This window comes from Poecilia latipinna, unplaced genomic scaffold (assembly GCF_001443285.1).
Source record: "Poecilia latipinna isolate Pla-1442-1.1 unplaced genomic scaffold, P_latipinna-1.0 Scaffold659, whole genome shotgun sequence".
Taxonomy (NCBI): Eukaryota; Metazoa; Chordata; class Actinopteri; order Cyprinodontiformes; family Poeciliidae; genus Poecilia; species Poecilia latipinna.
This window is the reverse complement of record NW_015113275.1, coordinates 268869-286538: the sequence shown is the minus strand read 5'-3', so window position 1 is coordinate 286538 and position 17670 is coordinate 268869. Positions and strand designations below refer to the sequence as shown.

At 38.1% G+C, this 17670-nt stretch overlaps 2 protein-coding genes across 3 annotated transcripts in view; one reads left to right on the top strand and one right to left on the bottom strand.

Annotated features, from left to right (window-relative positions):
* Window positions 1-13167, bottom strand: part of appl1 (adaptor protein, phosphotyrosine interaction, PH domain and leucine zipper containing 1) — a 22540-nt gene extending 9373 nt beyond the window's left edge. Inside the window, exons 1-21 of the mRNA XM_015044009.1 lie at window positions 12959-13167; window positions 10847-10945; window positions 10710-10769; window positions 9480-9551; window positions 9315-9402; window positions 8541-8582; window positions 8140-8198; window positions 7824-7970; window positions 6766-6848; window positions 6532-6693; window positions 5484-5672; window positions 5354-5396; window positions 5218-5274; window positions 4871-4962; window positions 4618-4797; window positions 3878-3930; window positions 2836-3010; window positions 1739-1775; window positions 1512-1652; window positions 672-722; window positions 515-604 (exon numbers count right to left, since the gene is read on the bottom strand). Coding sequence (XP_014899495.1) covers window positions 515-604; window positions 672-722; window positions 1512-1652; window positions 1739-1775; window positions 2836-3010; window positions 3878-3930; window positions 4618-4797; window positions 4871-4962; window positions 5218-5274; window positions 5354-5396; window positions 5484-5672; window positions 6532-6693; window positions 6766-6848; window positions 7824-7970; window positions 8140-8198; window positions 8541-8582; window positions 9315-9402; window positions 9480-9551; window positions 10710-10769; window positions 10847-10945; window positions 12959-13012 — 1974 coding nt within the window. The 5' untranslated portion in view covers window positions 13013-13167. The remainder of the gene's footprint in view (window positions 1-514; window positions 605-671; window positions 723-1511; window positions 1653-1738; window positions 1776-2835; window positions 3011-3877; window positions 3931-4617; window positions 4798-4870; window positions 4963-5217; window positions 5275-5353; window positions 5397-5483; window positions 5673-6531; window positions 6694-6765; window positions 6849-7823; window positions 7971-8139; window positions 8199-8540; window positions 8583-9314; window positions 9403-9479; window positions 9552-10709; window positions 10770-10846; window positions 10946-12958) is intronic.
* Window positions 13168-16449: 3282 nt separating this feature from the next.
* Window positions 16450-17670, top strand: part of il17rd (interleukin 17 receptor D) — a 40665-nt gene continuing 39444 nt past the window's right edge. For both annotated transcript variants that reach the window (XM_015044008.1, XM_015044007.1), the window contains exon 1: window positions 16450-16626. In XM_015044008.1, the coding sequence (XP_014899494.1) occupies window positions 16513-16626 (114 nt within the window). In that variant the 5' untranslated portion in view covers window positions 16450-16512. The remainder of the gene's footprint in view (window positions 16627-17670) is intronic.

The window sequence follows — 17670 nt, the reverse complement described above, 5'->3', positions numbered from 1 at the left end:
TGGTCATTATCTTTTGTTAGAGCCCTCATTGATGACTGTATGTTGAAGCACTGAGGAGTGACAGTGATTGTCCAAGTGTGCCGTTTGGAGATGCCAGATGGAGACTCCGAATGGCACATTTGGACAACACCTGTACATCCTCAAAAATAAGTATGTCCAAAATTACATTTTTTTGTGCTATTTTGATCAATCTTGAAATCCACGAGCAGAATACTTTGTTCTACAGATTTATTGCATTTCCCAGTCCATACATTCAACACTCAATGTGTATTTACAAGAAATAAAAATGAAAAATCTGGGTGAAGCAAAATTTTTCAAATATTTTTGTGTTACAAACGTAACAGCTGCAAACTACTTTGGCCCCTGAAAACTTTCAACTACTTGAGTTCTTTTTTAATTAAATATTTTTTTAATCTTACTTGAGTAATTTCCTGGCAGCTATTTAGTTGAGTAAAAAGATGTTGAAGTAATTTAACTCCGACTGTTTATTCTCTGTCCTCTGGTGCAGTTTTACCTTTTCTATCTGCCTTTGCTTGTTGAGCTCCTCCTGCTGTTTCTCTTTGGCCTTGTCCTGCTCCTTCTTCTTCTCCACCGCTTTACTTTCCTGAAAAACAACAAGTTTACCAGAACTGAACCACTGAACGAGAGAATCAGCTCTGATACAGACTCACCATCTCGGAGTGGAATGCTATCTGCTTGGCCAGACCGATGCTGTCGCAGATCTAAAAACAGAAATCTGGGTCAGAATTACGTTAACAAATTCTGCTAGATGATAAACTGTCCCAGAGGTTAACAAGATAAACAATAATACTGAAGCTGTGAGTCCATTTTAATGCAATATGGTAATTAGGAGTGCACCAATTTATCGACCAGCCAATTTACTTAATTTTGGGAGATCAGTGATTGGCTGATGCTTACACGTAAAGCTGATCTTATCCATCAACCTTTTCTACCTCAGCAAAGGTCTAAAAATCGACCTCTGTCCTCTTTTGCTCTCCCATCAGAGAAGACTGACAGACCGGCCCACCAGGTCATGTCTGCACATTTAAAGTTAACAATAGTCACCTGACTGTTGCCAACTCAGCCACTTTCTTGCTATAGTCAGCGACATTTCAGACAAAAAAAAAATGGTATTGGCCAAACTCAGAATGGGCAGGTCAGACTTTTTAAAAATTGTTTAATGGCGATCAGTCAAAAATGTCCAACTGATGCATCCCTAGTAATAATGGCATAATAGTAATGCAAGAACACATTTTCAAAGATCAATAAACTTTAAATTCTACTGAACATTTAATACAGGAAGTACCACAGATAAAGAAAACTGTCCTTCAAAACAAGAGGCTAGTTGAGACCAAAGCACCAGACTGAAGACTTTTGTCATCCAGTTTTTGGAAAAGAGACAAAAGAGAAAAACAATAAATCATGCAAATGGAAATAACTGAGATCCTTTTAATTTATTATGTAAATAATTGATTTTTAGTGACAAATAAGACTCAGAACAGAACCAGAACCTTCTCTCCATCGTTGTTGGACTCAAAGATGTAGCAGACGACCCGAGAGTCGCCTCGCCCGCCGGCCGCCTGCAGGACGAAGCCGAACAGCCGCTTGTTGTCCTGGTGGGACGCACAGTGGACGACGCTGGACAGCGGGAACTGCAGCGGGTCAGAGGACAGCGTGAGCAGACACAGGAAAACTTTAACTAGGACAGGAGTAGAGAGGAAAACTGGGATCAGCTTACTCTGAGTCGAGTGACCTGCGTCTGGGGATCAATGAGTCTGGAAGACAAAGGGTTCAGCTTTAGGTAAGAGTCGAAAAACAGCTGGAAAATGGAGATAACTGGATTTTTAAAAAACGTTTTTATTTATTAATTTTCTATAATTTTACTTCTCACTAATTTATTATTCCTTGATATTAAAGTTGTCAACCTTAATTCATTAAAAGATGGGATATAATTTGCATAAAGGCTGAACAAATAATTGGATCAATTACAATTATGGAAATAATCGTCAACTAATTTAGTAATTGATTAATCATTAGCTGGAATATACAGACTCAAAAAAATGTCATTTTCTGAAATGAGCAGAAATTAAACCAAACCTGTTCACAATATGTGTACAGTTTTCATTTGGTTCATCTTCCCTAAAGGAATGTTATAACTTGTTTATTTTAAAAAGAAAGTTTATTTGAACCACTTAAGCTTAATGTTGTATAAAAAAAACTTACAAGATTAAATTAAAAAAATATGAAGAATGGGCAATTGTTTTTATCTGATTAATCAATATACTACTGAATTACTAAAGTAATAAAATAGAAAAAGGCGAAGCTTTGAGGAATCATTAATTACTAAAATAAATCTCACGTAGTTCACTGCATGTTAATATTTATTTCTAAATACAACTTCAGAAGAAAGCAGCATTATTCTTTAGGGCTGAAACAATAAATCGTGATTAATCGATTATCGTTAGCCAATTGATTAATTGTTAACTGGAGAACACGCACTTAGAAAAAGGCTAATTGCTGAAGCAGAAACACTCAGAGCAGTAATTAAGCTAAAAGTGTACAAAAAATGTATGTATGCATTCTGTATTTAAGACTAACAAGAAAAACTTTGCCTGTTTTATGGTGTCAGTTTTAGCTACGTTTTCAGTTTGCTGCTAAAATCCTGTTTATAGATGATTTAAAACAGACTGTTATTAGTTTCTTTTGTAAACAAAGGAATATCTATTTCCTAAAATCATATTACTTGTTCTCATGAAGTTAGCATCATTTGTGGCCTTGTTTTGTGAGCTACGTGCGACGTTTCCTCGCCCAACAAACAGAGGGTGTTGTGGTTACTTGAGGCAGTCGCAGGTGACCAGCAGGTGAGACTCGGTCATCCTGAAGATGTTGTGGATGGCTCTGGCGGCTAAGATCTGCCTCATGGTTTCCGATATGACGTCTGCTGACTCGGCGGTCTTCACCTCCATCGACCCGAGGAACCGAACGATGAACAGCTGGTGGAGGATCGAATCTGGACCAGAAAACGGCTGCTTGTCTTTAACTACTCAACTTTATTTGTGCTGACTTTTTAACGTAGAAGCAAAACTTAAACCAAACTTTTTCTCACATGCAACAAAACCGTCAAGTCAAAAGTGTTGGCGGTCCAGGAAAATTATAAAATACAATCAAGTAAATAAAGTCATCCGAATTTTTTATATGAAAAGGTTAAAGTTTGTAATCATAGATCCAAAAAGTAAAAATGATTTTGCTCTATTGGCATAAAGGCATCTAGTTTTCAAATTCTTTTTAAACAGTTTTCTTAATTATAAGAACATGATTAAGTTCTTTCAAAATGCTTTATTTAATACATTAAATAAAAACTAATTTGGCTTTTTACTAAAAGTCTCTAGATAGATGTGATTCTTATAAAAAGTTACAATATTTTTGTCATACTTAACATTTTCCATTGCAAGAAAATTATGCTTGATTAAAAATACAAAGTTTAATAAACAAATTTGTATCATTCTTGAACTGCAGTTGGGGGCCACAAAAAAACGTGTCAGAGGCCCTAAAATGGCCCACGAGCCGCACTTTGGACACCCCTGCCTTAAATTATTAATTAAATGCTCAGAATTTAAAACTTATTGGGAAAGAAAAATACAAGTTTAATGTTTCTTTCTAGAAACTTTAATGAGCAACATTTAAACAAAAGCTAAACTATTATTAACCATTTAGTTTTATTTCTGGCTCCATAATTGTCCAGTTCTGGGCAGCAGAGGCAGAAAAACCAAAGAAACATTTCATCTTAAGGTGCTGCTGCTTTCTTAGACACCTGACTGGTAATAATGAGGTTCAAACAAGACAATAAATGTAAATTCTGCAGGTAAACAGGAAGTACCTTCGCTGTCCTCTGCTGCGTTATCTCCAGATTCTCCAAACGGATTACTTCTTCTGCAGAAACACAAGCGGTCATGTTAACCTGCTTCTTGGATAAAGTTTAGCAGGGTTTGTTCACTTCTCAAGGTAAGATTTGATTCACGCTTTGGAGATAAAAACAAAACAAATGAACTGAAAAAAAAAGAATTTAATTTCAATTAACAAAAAATAACAATCAGGCAAAAGAAAATGTTCCTTTCAATAAAAAACTGTTGAAACTTTAACAAAACCTGCAGGTGTGTGTCTGGTGAATGTTTGGTTAAAACATGTTTGTTTTTCATCCATTTGGTAGAAAATCCAGAAACTTTACTCAAGCAAAAGTAAAAAATACAGTGTAGTAAAAATACTCCTAAAAGTTTGTTGTTTTTTTCAAAGAGGTTACTCTATTAAATGTAATTGAGTAAATGTAATTAGTTACTACCCAATCTGTTGAAACTTGAGCATGTTCTAGCATTTGAAGCACCCTGATTTATTAGTAACTTCTTTCTAATCACCTGGCTCTGCATTTGGGTGTATTAGGTTTTTAGCACAACGTTTCCAAAGACTCCATCTTTGGTGATTAAATAATTCTGGAGTGTTTTCGTTCTCTTGTACTTAGAGGCGGATAAAGATCAGACATCGTTCATTAAATCTACTTTATTTCATCAGAAAACCTTGTGAGTGTGAGTGAGGTGTTGTGAATAAAAATGTTCTGTCAGACACCTGCCGGGCTGCGCTGCCGCCTTGTTCTGACCCGAGATCTCCTCTGTGACGGGGGAGATGATGTCAAACTGGATGGGCGTGTCTGGAGCAACCAGCGCGTCCAACGAGAGGACAGACAGAGCGGGCGACGGCTCAGAACCGACTGAGCTGATGCTGCTCGTTCGGCCCGTTCGGCCCTTACTGGAATGGAGAGAACAGATGCAGTGATCAGACTCACCAGCAGGGGGCAGCCTGCTGCGTTTCCCATCCTCACCTGCTGGGTCTCATGCTCTCGTGTCTCTGCTGGAACGACGGCGATGGCGTCACCGCTTCCAGGGCGGTTTGGTTCACTCTGGCTGCCAGCTCCTACCAGACACACAGCTGCTTTTAAATTTCATATCAAAGTTTTAGAGAGACACCAATTATCACTACGACTGTGTTAAATCCCTCTTTAAAAATATTATACTCAACCAAGAGAAGCTCTACTTCAACAGCTCCGCTCCCTGGCGGAAGTAGAGCTTTCCTCAGCAAACTGCTATCATGGCAGACATGGCAGATTGCTCTACGTCTGTTCTAATAGAGCGGATTAAAAATGAAATGCCTGTGAAACAGAAAACACACCTCTGCGTTCTCGCTCAGGTAGATCCTTCTGGAGATATTGTTGATGGTTGAGATCCACTGTTGGAGGAAGTAGCAGAGACTCAGCGTCAGAAAACATCAGCTAACGAAGGAGATGGATGACAGGAAATCATTTTACCTCCTCACAGTCCTTCCTGCTCTCTGCCTGCAGCGTCACGACTCTGACGACACAAATAAGACAGAAAGAGCCGTGGATAAGTTAAAAACTCAGGAGAGCGATGGAAGGGACAGAGAAGCAGCAATCTCACTTTTTGCCGTCGAAGGAGGTGACCTGAAAACAGAATCTACGGTCGTCCGAGTCGACGGCCATGACGGAGCAGTTATCGAGGTCCGTGACCAGGCCGCCCGCCACCTCGCCGCGGCCCTGCTGCATCAGGTTCCCTCCCTGCGTGAAGAAGTACTGACGTTCCCATGACGACGACACGAGGCCCGTCTTACTGCCAGACACACAGAGGAGTCGCGTTTAACTCCAAATGCTCAGGAAAACGGCTACAATCTGCCAAAACTAGCCCCTCCAGACTAGCGGCAGCAGCAATTAGCAAACATCTGGTGGAACTGCTCCACATCCAGAACCAGAACCAAACCTGGAGAAGCAGCATTCAGCTTCTATGCACCACAAATCTGAAAAACGCTTCCAGAAAACTGCAAAACAGCCGAAACACTGAGTTCCTTTAAACCACAACTAAAAATCCAGATGGTCGGAGCTGCTTCTGAAACATTATAAATGAAACATTGATCAATATATTTGATGTATATTGATGATTTTAACAATGGCATTTGACAAAATAAAAAGTCGATTATTGGTTTTCACAACTGTTGACTAAATTATGTGCTTATGATGTTTTCACAAAATAAAGCACTTTGAACTGCTGTGTTGCTAAAATGCAGTATACAAATAAAGTTGATTGATGAATGGATTAAAGTCAATTAATCAGTCAATTATGATTAAAAACAGTATTATTACATCACAGTCAGAATGGAAAAAAGTGGCACAATCATTTTCCATCTGAACTTGTTACAGGGCAAAAGAAAACACAAACATGTCGCACTTCTCCTAAGGGTTTAACGAAACAACAGAAATATATTTTCTGACCTTGGCCTTCAAATAAAACCAATCTGTATCTACCCAAAATGAAAACACAAACACATCCCCCAACAGCAGGTAAGATTATGACTGCCCATAAATCCTCCATGAACCCCTAAACTTTACATTTTAACTGAGAAACAATGAAAACACAGACCCTGATAAAACAGCTGTAGAAGAGTTAAAACACCCAGCAGCAGCTTGCGTCTTACTTGCGGATGTAAAGGTAGCCTTGCTTCCTGGTGAGGTTGCGACAAACGGGCGAGTGGGCGGGGTCAGGGTCACATGGCGCATACAGAGGGTCACATGACCTTTCCATCTGCTGGATGTTTTCCTGCATCTGGCCCACCTCCTCCTCCATCTCCCGGCGCACGCTGCAGACACGTTTCACATGTTTACCTCTAAGAATATAGCTCCAGATTACGGCGACAGTTGGAGGCTCTTACTTCTGGACGCTGGTTCCTATTGTTCCCAAGAAGTCCTCCCACTGCTGGGTGAGGTTTTCAGAGCCCAGCTTAAAGAAGCTGATCTGCACACAACAAATTACATTAAAATCAACAAGATGACAGGATATAAAACATTTTTCATCAAAAGTTTTTAACCCACTTGTTATGTACGGCTGCAGCTAGTATTTATTTTAGTAATCAAATAAAAAACTTATCACTTTCTGCTGATTTTTCTTTAAACCCCTTAATCTTACTTTATAATATGTTAAAATGTGTAAAAATGCAAGGAAATAAACAAATAAATGCCTTTCCTAAATAAGAAAATAAACATTTTACTGTCTAAGATGCAAGAACATAGCAAAGGAACTAAATAAATACTTAAATAAGTATGAATGCTTTTTCAATTTACCAACCAATAATTGGATGCAAAAGGTGCTTAAAAGGATAATTCTACAGAATTTAAACCAGGTGAAGCTAAAACTATGACAGTTCTGGGTTTGAACATATTAACAAAGAAGGTTTTTCATCTAAATGCAAAATGTATAATATTCTGTGCACAGTTTTGGCTTTATTACAGCTTTAACTGTGTTGTTCTTCCAGCAAATACAGTCTGTATACTCCAGTTACTGATTAATCGATTACTAAATTAGTTGACAGTAATTTAAATCGATCCGTCACGATTAAAGCTATAAATTGTTTCAGCTCTATCGGCAAAATCCTAGAAATGTTTCTGAAACCAACACTTCTCTTGCGCCCTCTGGTGGAGGGCGCCCGAGACTCTACTTTTCTGAGAAAACAATTCGACAATTCAAATGGAAAAACTGACAAAAATGTGTTCATCCATAGTGACACCTTGGATAGACAGAAATATGAGTTTTGAAATTATATTTGGTCCAATTTGTTGTTTGTAGGAAGGCAGCTTGATAAATATTTCAAAATAAAAGCTAATTGACATTAGAAAAAGCAAAATGCAGTAAAGCTGGTGAATGGTCCACAAACAATATGAGATGGAATAAGTGTGTGTGTGTGTGTGTGTGTGTGTGTGTGTGTGTGTGTACCTGAGCCTGCATGTAGCCCAGTAGTGGCTCCAGCAGAGCCGTCTTCTTCTTGTACTGCAGTGTGTTCAGGGCGCAGAAGTAGTGCAACATGGTCTGGTGCTGCTTCTTGCGTGAGGTGTAGACGTCCTCCACCACCTCCGCTCTGACCTACGACGACAACAACAAAACATTACCCTCTCATGGGGTTTCTCTCTGCAGCGAAACCAATTTGTTCCAGGAAAAAGAAAAGTAAAGACAGCTTTCTGGGAAAACTCTGGCTGGTCGTTAGGAGGAGATCAGATGGTAAAAATGTTACTTTTGGTTGAGATCTCGTTACCTTGTCATTGTCCCTCCTCTTCGACAGTCGGCTGTATCTATTAATTGCCGTGTCATGATCTGCCAACAAAAGGAAATCAGTTTTTGTTATTTTCCATGCTGGAGTGCTTATAGAATTACTACTTTATTCTCCTAATATTACATCTTAATTCTTGTAAAAGTCTTAGCCTGGCCCTCAGAACTAACCTGAATTCAAAGCCCTAATAAACAGAAGCTATAAAACATGTTTGTCAAACAAGATGGCCGCCCTGGGCGTGCTGACATCACTCTGAAAGGGAGAAGATTTTTTTTTTAAATCTTCAAAATCCAAAAATTTGATTAACCGATAAATGCTGAAACTCCTCTGACTTTGGAAAATACGATGGAAGGAAAAACTGATGAGTGGCAGCTTCATTGTCTTACCGTTGCTGGCTATCTGGAAGACTTCTTTCAGCGTGAGGATCTCTGGAAAGACAAAAACACCAGGAAGGTAAGGAAATATCTTCGAAACGTCTATTTGTGCTGATCAGAAATGTTATCGACGTCAGCAGCACGTGTTGCATTTTATTACATTTTCTGTAATCTTTGTTTCTGTGCCAACTAGCTTGCTTAAAGCTGCGGTATGTAACTTTTTCGAAACAATGGACTTTGCCTGAAAATTTGAACGAGCTTCGACAAGCTCCGCCCCCTCGCCCTCTGCTCTGCAGCAAGAAAAGAACCTAGAATACATTTAAAATGATTTACAGATTATATCTGTATAGAAATCAGGCTGGTATGTTTCACCAAAATATTCTGTATTTAGTTTGTTTTGATAAAATAATTGCTTTGTTTTGCTTCCTGTAATTTTCTTGTGTAATTATAAATGATGTGTGATTTTAATTTTGTTCAATTTTAGGTTGGGTCTACTGATGAAAATTAGCTCAATTTAGCCAACTTGGCCACGTTTACATTATATGATGTTAATTAATGTGTACTGTCCCTTGGCAAATAAATACATTTTAATTTGAGTTTTTGCATTTTTCATAACAAAAAGGATAACATTTCTGTGCCACGTGATTCATTTTAACTTCACAGTTGTTGCTCCCTTTGTAGAAAGTTTGGACACCCCAGTTATAAAGCCACCAGATGTGTGAGATGACGGTGAGTTCTGATTGGACGGTTCTGACTGGTTCTGATTGGACGGTTACGGTTTCCTACCCTTCAGGTCTCGCTCTTTGAACTGAGAGATGGGGAACATCATCGCATCGGCCAGCTGGGTGGACAGGACAGCGTGACAGGAACTCAGCTGGACAGAGACAGGGACACTGGACGTTAGGACACGCTCTGAACCGCGGTCCCATCTGTCCCAGAACCGGGACTCACCTCATCAATGACCTTAGCAAACTGCTGCAGGGTGGAGCTCATCACCTCATCATCGCCCCCTAGAGGAAAACGCTGCAGCAGAAACACAGAATGCTGGGTTTGGCTAATAACGTCAGGCAGACATGCAGCTGAATTAACCAGCAGCATGTCTACATCGGTGCATTAAAACCATAGTAGATGGGAATAAAGAGTAAATTTCTGCCAAAAAAAAACAAAATTATCTCAGAAATTTTTCTGAAAAAAAAAAAAAAAATTAAATTCAAAAACTCAAAAAAGTCAAAATCTTCTGACTTTTGAAACTCAGAAAATAAAAAAGTCAAGAATTTTAAAATTTACAAGCTCAAAAAATGTCCGAGTTTATTGTGGAAAATATGTGAAATTAACCTGAACAGTTCTGAGGTTTTTTTCTTGCGTATTTAAGACTTTTTGAGGTCAAGTTTGTCTGTTTTTTTCTAGAAGATTTCTGAGATTAATCTCAAAATTTCTTCATTTTTTGACAGAAATTTACTTCTCTTTTAAAATGACATCTACAAAAGTGTCAGATCACTATTTGCGGAGGGCAGCGCTCTTACATCCACCTATGAGTTGTTGTGAAGTGCTAGCAGCATGGTGTTGAAATGTGTAGCATAGCAGAGGAAACTAAATCAATCAATTAAAAAAGTAAATGATAAATCAATCGTAGGTGATGAGTGACAGCGGTAACAAAAACCTAATTAGCAAGGAGTCACATCACTGCTTGCATTCAAATTTGTATGTTTTGCATCCAGTGAAAACAAGGATGTTAAATAAACTGGACAATATGCTGGCAGCTTAGTGACATTTCCACAGTTGTGGTCTTGACCGGTCTTGTAAATCCAGAGTCCTCAATGTCCGAGACCGAAACCGGTCTGGAGTTCTACAACGCTGGCTTTATTCTGCTGCCTCTTCCTTACATTTCTGACTTCAAATGCTTCCTAAATTTTCACTCTGCATTTTCGCAGGAAATACAATTTTTTCTAGTTACGACTATATTTATATAACATTTTGTAGCCTGGCCCTGAAACTTCATTTGGGATGATCGCGATAAAAACTGCTTTTTGAAAATATTTTCTGTCTTTTATAAAATCATTTGTTTTAGAAAATGAAATGCATTAAAATAGGAAATCGGTTCAGGTATGAGAAAATCTGAGGTTTTATTTTGAAGCTGCGTTGCCCAGCCCTGCCAGACGTTTGCATTTTCCTGGTTTCTACCTGTTTGTCGTACTCTTTCAGCAGTCGGGAGGTCAGGTGTGTCGCTGCACTCAGTTCATTCTGCAACACAAACATGGATCCCTGTGATGTTGAGGCTCCAACAGAGTTAAAGATGCATCACTCCTGCAGGTTTGTACCTGTGCATCATAAATCCTCTGCATGGCTTGATAGAGCTGTGTGCAGTAGTTGGAGATGGCGGCGGTGTCCTCCTCAAACACTCCCAGCAGGGAGCGCGTCTGCAGGCAGAAAGTAGAAAACGACAGGAGCAAGAAGGAAGTCAGCGTGACACACAGGATCTCAATGAGCGCTGACTGTGCAAATCCACACCCACATCTGCTAAACGTCCCCACAGCACTCAAGGTGTGTTTCCACGACATTTCATTCACACGTCGGTCTAGTTTTAATATCTCAGTTCCCTTAAAATAAAATAAAACTAACATAAAAGTAACTTTTCTGCAAAAAATCTTATTTTGTTTTAAGTCAGTAATTCCTTAATATTGATTAAAAGGTTCTAGTTTCATTCACAGATAATTTCACTTTTAACAAGACATTTCCCATGTAATCAGTCAAATAATACTAGGATAATATTAGAGACTTATTGACTTAAACAAAGCTTCCATGTCTTGCTGAAAAGCGACATATGAATTAGTTTCATCTTATTTCAAGTGCACTAAGATAAACTAGATCAAAAATTACTTGGCAAGATTTTCTGTTTTTGTAGTGCAGCATGCACAAATGTTTGTAGAAATGTCTCCTGTTGGTGAAATATTTCCAAATCTGGTTGATGTTTTGAGTAAAACATCTTTTGTTGCAAAGTTTCCTAAACCAGTTTGAATATTTTTTTAAAGCTCTGGTCAAACTGGTGAAGAAAACACAGATTTATAATCCGCCTCTGTCACCAAGCTAGTTCTGGCTTACTCTCCGCACAGGTTGGACTCCTCCAGGGCTGCAACTAGTCACAGATCCAGTTTGTGTTGTCATGGAAAGGCGGTGGCTCTGTTGGCATCTCCAGGTCACAACCTCCTCCATATCTGAGGCCATGATGGTTCCCATAGATAAGAAGGTGGACTGCCCAGAACTTAAAGGGGCAGTACTGTGTAAAACAGACTTTTCTGAGCTTTGCATCATGTTCTAAAGTTATTCTCTCATCCAAAACATACCTGGAGTATTCCCTTGATTCTTTCATATCTGAGAAATACTGTAATCGGCATGGCAACCATTCAGCTGTCCAAAACACCTGGGTGGACCTAGCCCCGCCTTCAAGGAGCTGCAGTTTCCAAGCTTCAGAGGTACCAGCCTCACAAAGCAGAACTACTACTCAGCTCCTTCAGACTAGCCAGCAGCAATTAGCAAACACCTGAAGGAACTGCACATCTTCTGAACTTCACGAGCTGCTTCTCAGTGCAACGTTGGTAAAAACATTGTTAAAGGGTTAAGAGCGATGTTGTGGTGACTTCCTGGAGGCGTTGTTTCACAAAGACAAGGAATTTTTAAAGAGACAGAGGCCCAATTTCTAGGGATAAAATATCAATGTCATTTTTCTTATAGGTCATATTAAATATGTATAGCATTTTTATAAAAACTGAAGGTAACACAGAATATTGATTGTGCTATGACATGACACTCTCTGCCTGTAAAACAAACATTACTGTCCCTTTAAGTATATCAGTGTTTTCTTCAAGTGGGAGTTTGATGGTTAAACTAGGAGCTCTTCCTGTACAGTAGTGTGAAAAAGAGCTGAGCAAAAAAACATTACAAAACAAACCCCAGATCCCATCTAACTATAAAGAATCGTTACATTTCATCTTTTCAGACTCGATGCATAACACTCTCAGGTACGACATTCTGCAGCCAACATGTGACGTCACAGCAGGTGTTTTGCCTCACATTTGCAGCAGGTAAGGGTTACAGTATCACTAAGCGGATTTCCATGCAAAAGTGACAGGAAGCCGCCGGATGTCACTGGTTTGTGACCAGTGGGTTGGCTGTCGTCACTGGGAATGATGTGGGATTGGCTAGGGAAACGGTCGCCTCTTCTGGCAGTTAGATTTCTGATTACCGAGACGTTTTACCGGCAACCGGTAGTTTTATTGACAGGGCAGCCCAGCGGAAACTGGGATCAACTGATCCATTCGGGTTACAGACTGTTACCATTGAGCTGGAGCACTCTGCTTGATGGTGACAAACACTCTTAGCCTAGCTAGCGGCTAATGAACGATTAGCGGTGGTCCGGGGGAAACAACAGTTACCTGCGGACTGTCCTCCAACGTCTCCTCCAATGGCAGCTTCTCTATTCCGGGCATAGCCGCGACTGGCGCTTCGGGTATCGGAGCGAATTGGCAAAGAAAACACACAACAAATCGGCCCGACAACTCCCACTCAAGATTTCTTGGTTCCACGAATTCACAACACCCCAAATGAGCTCCTCCCGGTTCACCCTGGCCCCACCCACCGGAAGGATTGTGATTGGCTGGTACAGACTTCCGTGAATTTAATTGGCTTCTCGTTTAAATAGAAATAGGCGCCATTTTGGCTCAGAGTGGGCTTGTCACCTTATTGTTGGTGTCTCTAAAGATGAGAGCCACAATGGAGATCTCCGTTTGTGAAAGAAGAAAAACGGCTCTGCCAATTTCTTCCCTCATTTCGTACAGTCCTACTTCAAACAAACCGTTTCATACCCACGTACTTAACCATGTTATATATTTATTTTTCGCTATGGCGTTATCCTTAATGAAGACACATTATTATAACAGTTCTCTAATCTCCTATTCAGCAACAAAAACAGCATTTCAGAACCAATGTGCTTATTTGCTGAGACAGGTTTATGGACAAATCAAAGCTTAAACGCAAAGAAAAGATTGAATTTGTAGCATCAGATGGTAACCAAACAATTGTTAAAATCCTATATTTATTATTGCTGAAACCATCAAATCAAACTTATTAATATTCTCATTCTCATATACATTTCAGATTTGTGCTCTGCTTTTAAATTCAAGCAAATATGGGAGCCTTCTGGTGATCTGGGGGTTGTAAGAAGTGACTGCCATTTTCTCAAAACTAATACGCCACACTTAGATTTTAGTTCTGATCCCCTTTTGAAGTAGTTGACTCAAATATGACCCAATCAAGATAATCATACATGACCTCCCACTGTTATATTATTTATTCAAGTTATGCAGGTGCTGGTAAAAAAAATTTGAATATCATGAAAAAGCTTATTCAAATCAGTAATTCCATTCAAAATGTTAAATTTTTATATTATATTCATTCATTACATACAGACTGATATATTTCAAATGTTTATTTCTTTTAGTGTTGATGCTAAGTAATGAAAACTCCAAATTCAGTATCTCAGAAAATTATAATATTGTGAAAAGGTTCAATATTGAAGACCCCTAGTGCCTCATTCTATTCAGCTGATTAACTGAAAACACCTGCAAATGCTTGTAAATTGTCTCCCAGTCCAGTTCTGTAGTTACACAATCATGGGGATGACTGCTGACCTGACGACCATTGACACTTTGCACAAGGAGGTAAAGTCACAAAAGGTCGTTGCTAAAGAAGATGGCTGTGCACAGAGCTCCATGTTCAAACACATTCATAGAGAGGAAGAATAGGGAAAAAGTAGACAAGTGATAACCGCACTCTGGAGGGGATTATGAAACAAAACCCATTCAAAAATGTTGGGGAAGATTCACAAAGAGAGACAGCAGCTGGAGTCAAGAACCACCATGAAAAAGTCTTCAGCAAGTCAAAAACACATCGCAACTGGTCAAGAAATCATGTAAACACTGTTTTACATGCCAGGATGCCTATAAATGCCATCCCAAAGCCATTTTAAAGACCACATCCTGAACGGCAAAAACAAAGATGTTTATTCATGACGTCATTCGTCATTGAACAAGCAGCATTCAGTGGCCTGAATAAGCACATTTTTGCCATTCACAATACGTCTTAAAATGTTCTGGCGGGATTCTTGCGGTATTTTTATGACGTCCTAATGCTGTTTTTGTTATAACGTTTCAGACGTGTGATAAAAGTGGTGATTTGGCACTTTTGGTTTGACAAACCAGTTGGCGACCAAAAATAAATAAATAACGACGTGAAATAGCAATAGGGGTGAAATTTCTATGAAAGGCCAATACTAATATTAAGAGGATTAAATTACATTGAATTGAGAAATTGTATTACTTCCTCCTAATGTCAGGTAAATTATAAATGATTTTTTTTTTGCTCGTGTAGTAAAATGGAAAAAGGAAGGGGTGAAATAGAAATGAGAAACTGACTTGATGTTAATTTTTCTAGTTGTATTAATTATGGAGACACATAATAGGCGGTACGAAACGTCCGTCCGTGCTCGGAGAGATACAGGAATAAACATTGACCACCAGAGGGCGTAATTATGTAACTCCAAGAAAAGTCGAAATGTAAATTTAATTTAAGTCATTTATTATTTTTATTTAACGCCCCTTCTAAATAGTTTACTTTATTGTATTTTTGTAGGTTTGAATTCTACATAATTAGCCAGGAGGTTCTCCTTTTTCAAAAGAGATCTGATAAAAAAAAAAGTCCGCCTGTTTTATCACTATGATTATGAAGAAAGCAAAATTCACAATCAACATCTTCATGTTGTCAATTTTGATTTTCTGATTTTATGTTGGGGCATAAAATCAGATTTTATTTTATTTTTTTAAATATGGCAAAACAAACAACAACAAAAACTGAAAGATTACAAGAAGAGCACGATAACTTCTGATAAACATTTTGTTTAAGATCGCTAAATAAGGGCTCCACCTGTGTATGGCAGGTCACTGTAGCATATAATTAAATCACGCGATAAGCGCTTGTCTCTTATCATTTATGTCAAATATAAGCCGAAATAATTTGAGAATATAGTCGTGTAATTTGGAGAATGAAGCGGTAATTTTATGAGAACTCTAACAAGAAAAATATTCAAGTTTTTTTCTACTATATTGTAATATTGAGATGGCCTTCTGGAAAATTGCAGTTTTATTCTGCTAATACTATGACTATATTCTCATAATTAAACAAATATTTTTGTATTCTACCTCTAGTATTCCATCATACAACTTGCAGAAGGGATAACTGAAGTAAAAGCTACTTTTTGAAAATATATTCTGTCATTTGTAATTTATTTTCTATAAAAGAAAGCAAGAAAAAAATCAGAAATCATATTTGGTATATGATTTCTGATGTGTAAACATACTAGAACAGTGCAAAGTACTTCCAGTGACAATACCTTTGTGTTTAAGTCCTAAATCATTATGATGGAGTACTGAGGTCACACTAAGAACGTAAAAAATAAGATTACGAGAATAAAGTCAGAATATTATGGGAATACCCTCAATTAAGGAAAAGAGTCGTAATACTAAGAAAATAAAGTTGAATTAATTTTCAAATGAAGTTGTAGTCTTATGAGAATAAAGTTCAAATATTATGATTTTATCTTCTTACAATATTGTGACTTTATACCCATATTATTTAAATTTTATTGTCATTATTTTGATTTTATTCTGATTTTATTCTCATAATACTACGACTTTATTCTCGTATTATTTCTACTTTACCTCGTAATATAACGTTTGTATCACTTTTTTGTCGTACATTTATCTTTATGGGCCTAATACTCCCTTGCTCTTGTTTGCTTACATATTAATGTGTGTCTATTATATGACAAGCTGTCCTGCCATACCTGCGTGGCTCGGCCCCAGCAGCCGTGTCAGTGTCTCCACGTAAAAACCTGGGAGTCGGAGCTCAGAGTAGTTCAGGACCTGAGAGCGGAATGGCGGCTCCTCGGAGTTTCTTCTTCTCTGTCTGCGGGTTTTTTCTGCTTTGCGCCTCTGGATCCGGGACTTCAGGCTACAGGCGAGCAAACCAGGAGCGTTGCGGCTACAAGGTAAAAAACAAAACAAAACAAATATAAAATCACAACTTTTATATCTGTTTCGTAGCTTTTAGCATTCAGTGGTAGAAAGGTTTGAAGAGCGGGTCTCCCTACCTGTGCTGGGCTGCAGTTTTTCAACCCTTGGAAAGCAGACAAACTTCCTCGATGTGTTTCTCATAATAATGAAGTTTGGATGCATTTCAGACATACCAGCACTTAAACATTAGCTATTCCTTATAGTGATCTAAAATAAACCACCTGGTGTGTTAAAAATGTCTCAGCAATCTGTGTTTTTTGATGGGTTTTAAAGTATTAAACTAGAACAGACTTAATTTTTCTTAAGTTGTTTTTTGTCAGATTTTTCTGTTGGATATATATTGTCAAAAAACAGAAGCTTTTAGGTAGATTCAGTTTATCTTAAAACTCCTGTTCTGCTTTAATGCTTCTTGGAAAAAGAAACAAGTAGACCCCAGATTTTACATAAATAAAGACAAATAAACAAACAAAGCTATCAGATGGTTGATGATGGGTTAAGACACAAACAGGAACAACTGTTTTAAGTCTTTATCCATTTGGAATAATTTATTTTTAATGTGCTGTACACTCATTGCATACAGATTTGTTTATTATTATTATTATTAATATTTAGTTTGATTCCTTTTTTAACACCTGACTGTTTCAGGTATGAAATGTTTGGTTATGACCGCACATCAATTCCCAAGATAACTTTCTAGGATCTAGTATCTACACCGCAGTGAGTAAACGTGATTTTACGTTTACATGTCAACAGCTAAGCTACAGTTATTAATGGTTAAATATGTAGGGAAAAAAATGCCTGTTTTAGAAATACTCAGTAAAATGTGGCTAAGCACCAATATCAGTGGAAGTGGAGTTTAAAACGTTTTCAGATCCATATCTAATTAAATTAAAATTTTATGACCAGTTATCTCCAGTTTTTAAAAGAAAACAAACAGAAAATATTTATGAATGAATATTAATAACTCTGTGTGTGTGTGTGTGTGTGTGTGTGTGTGTGTGTGTGTGTGTGTGTGTGTG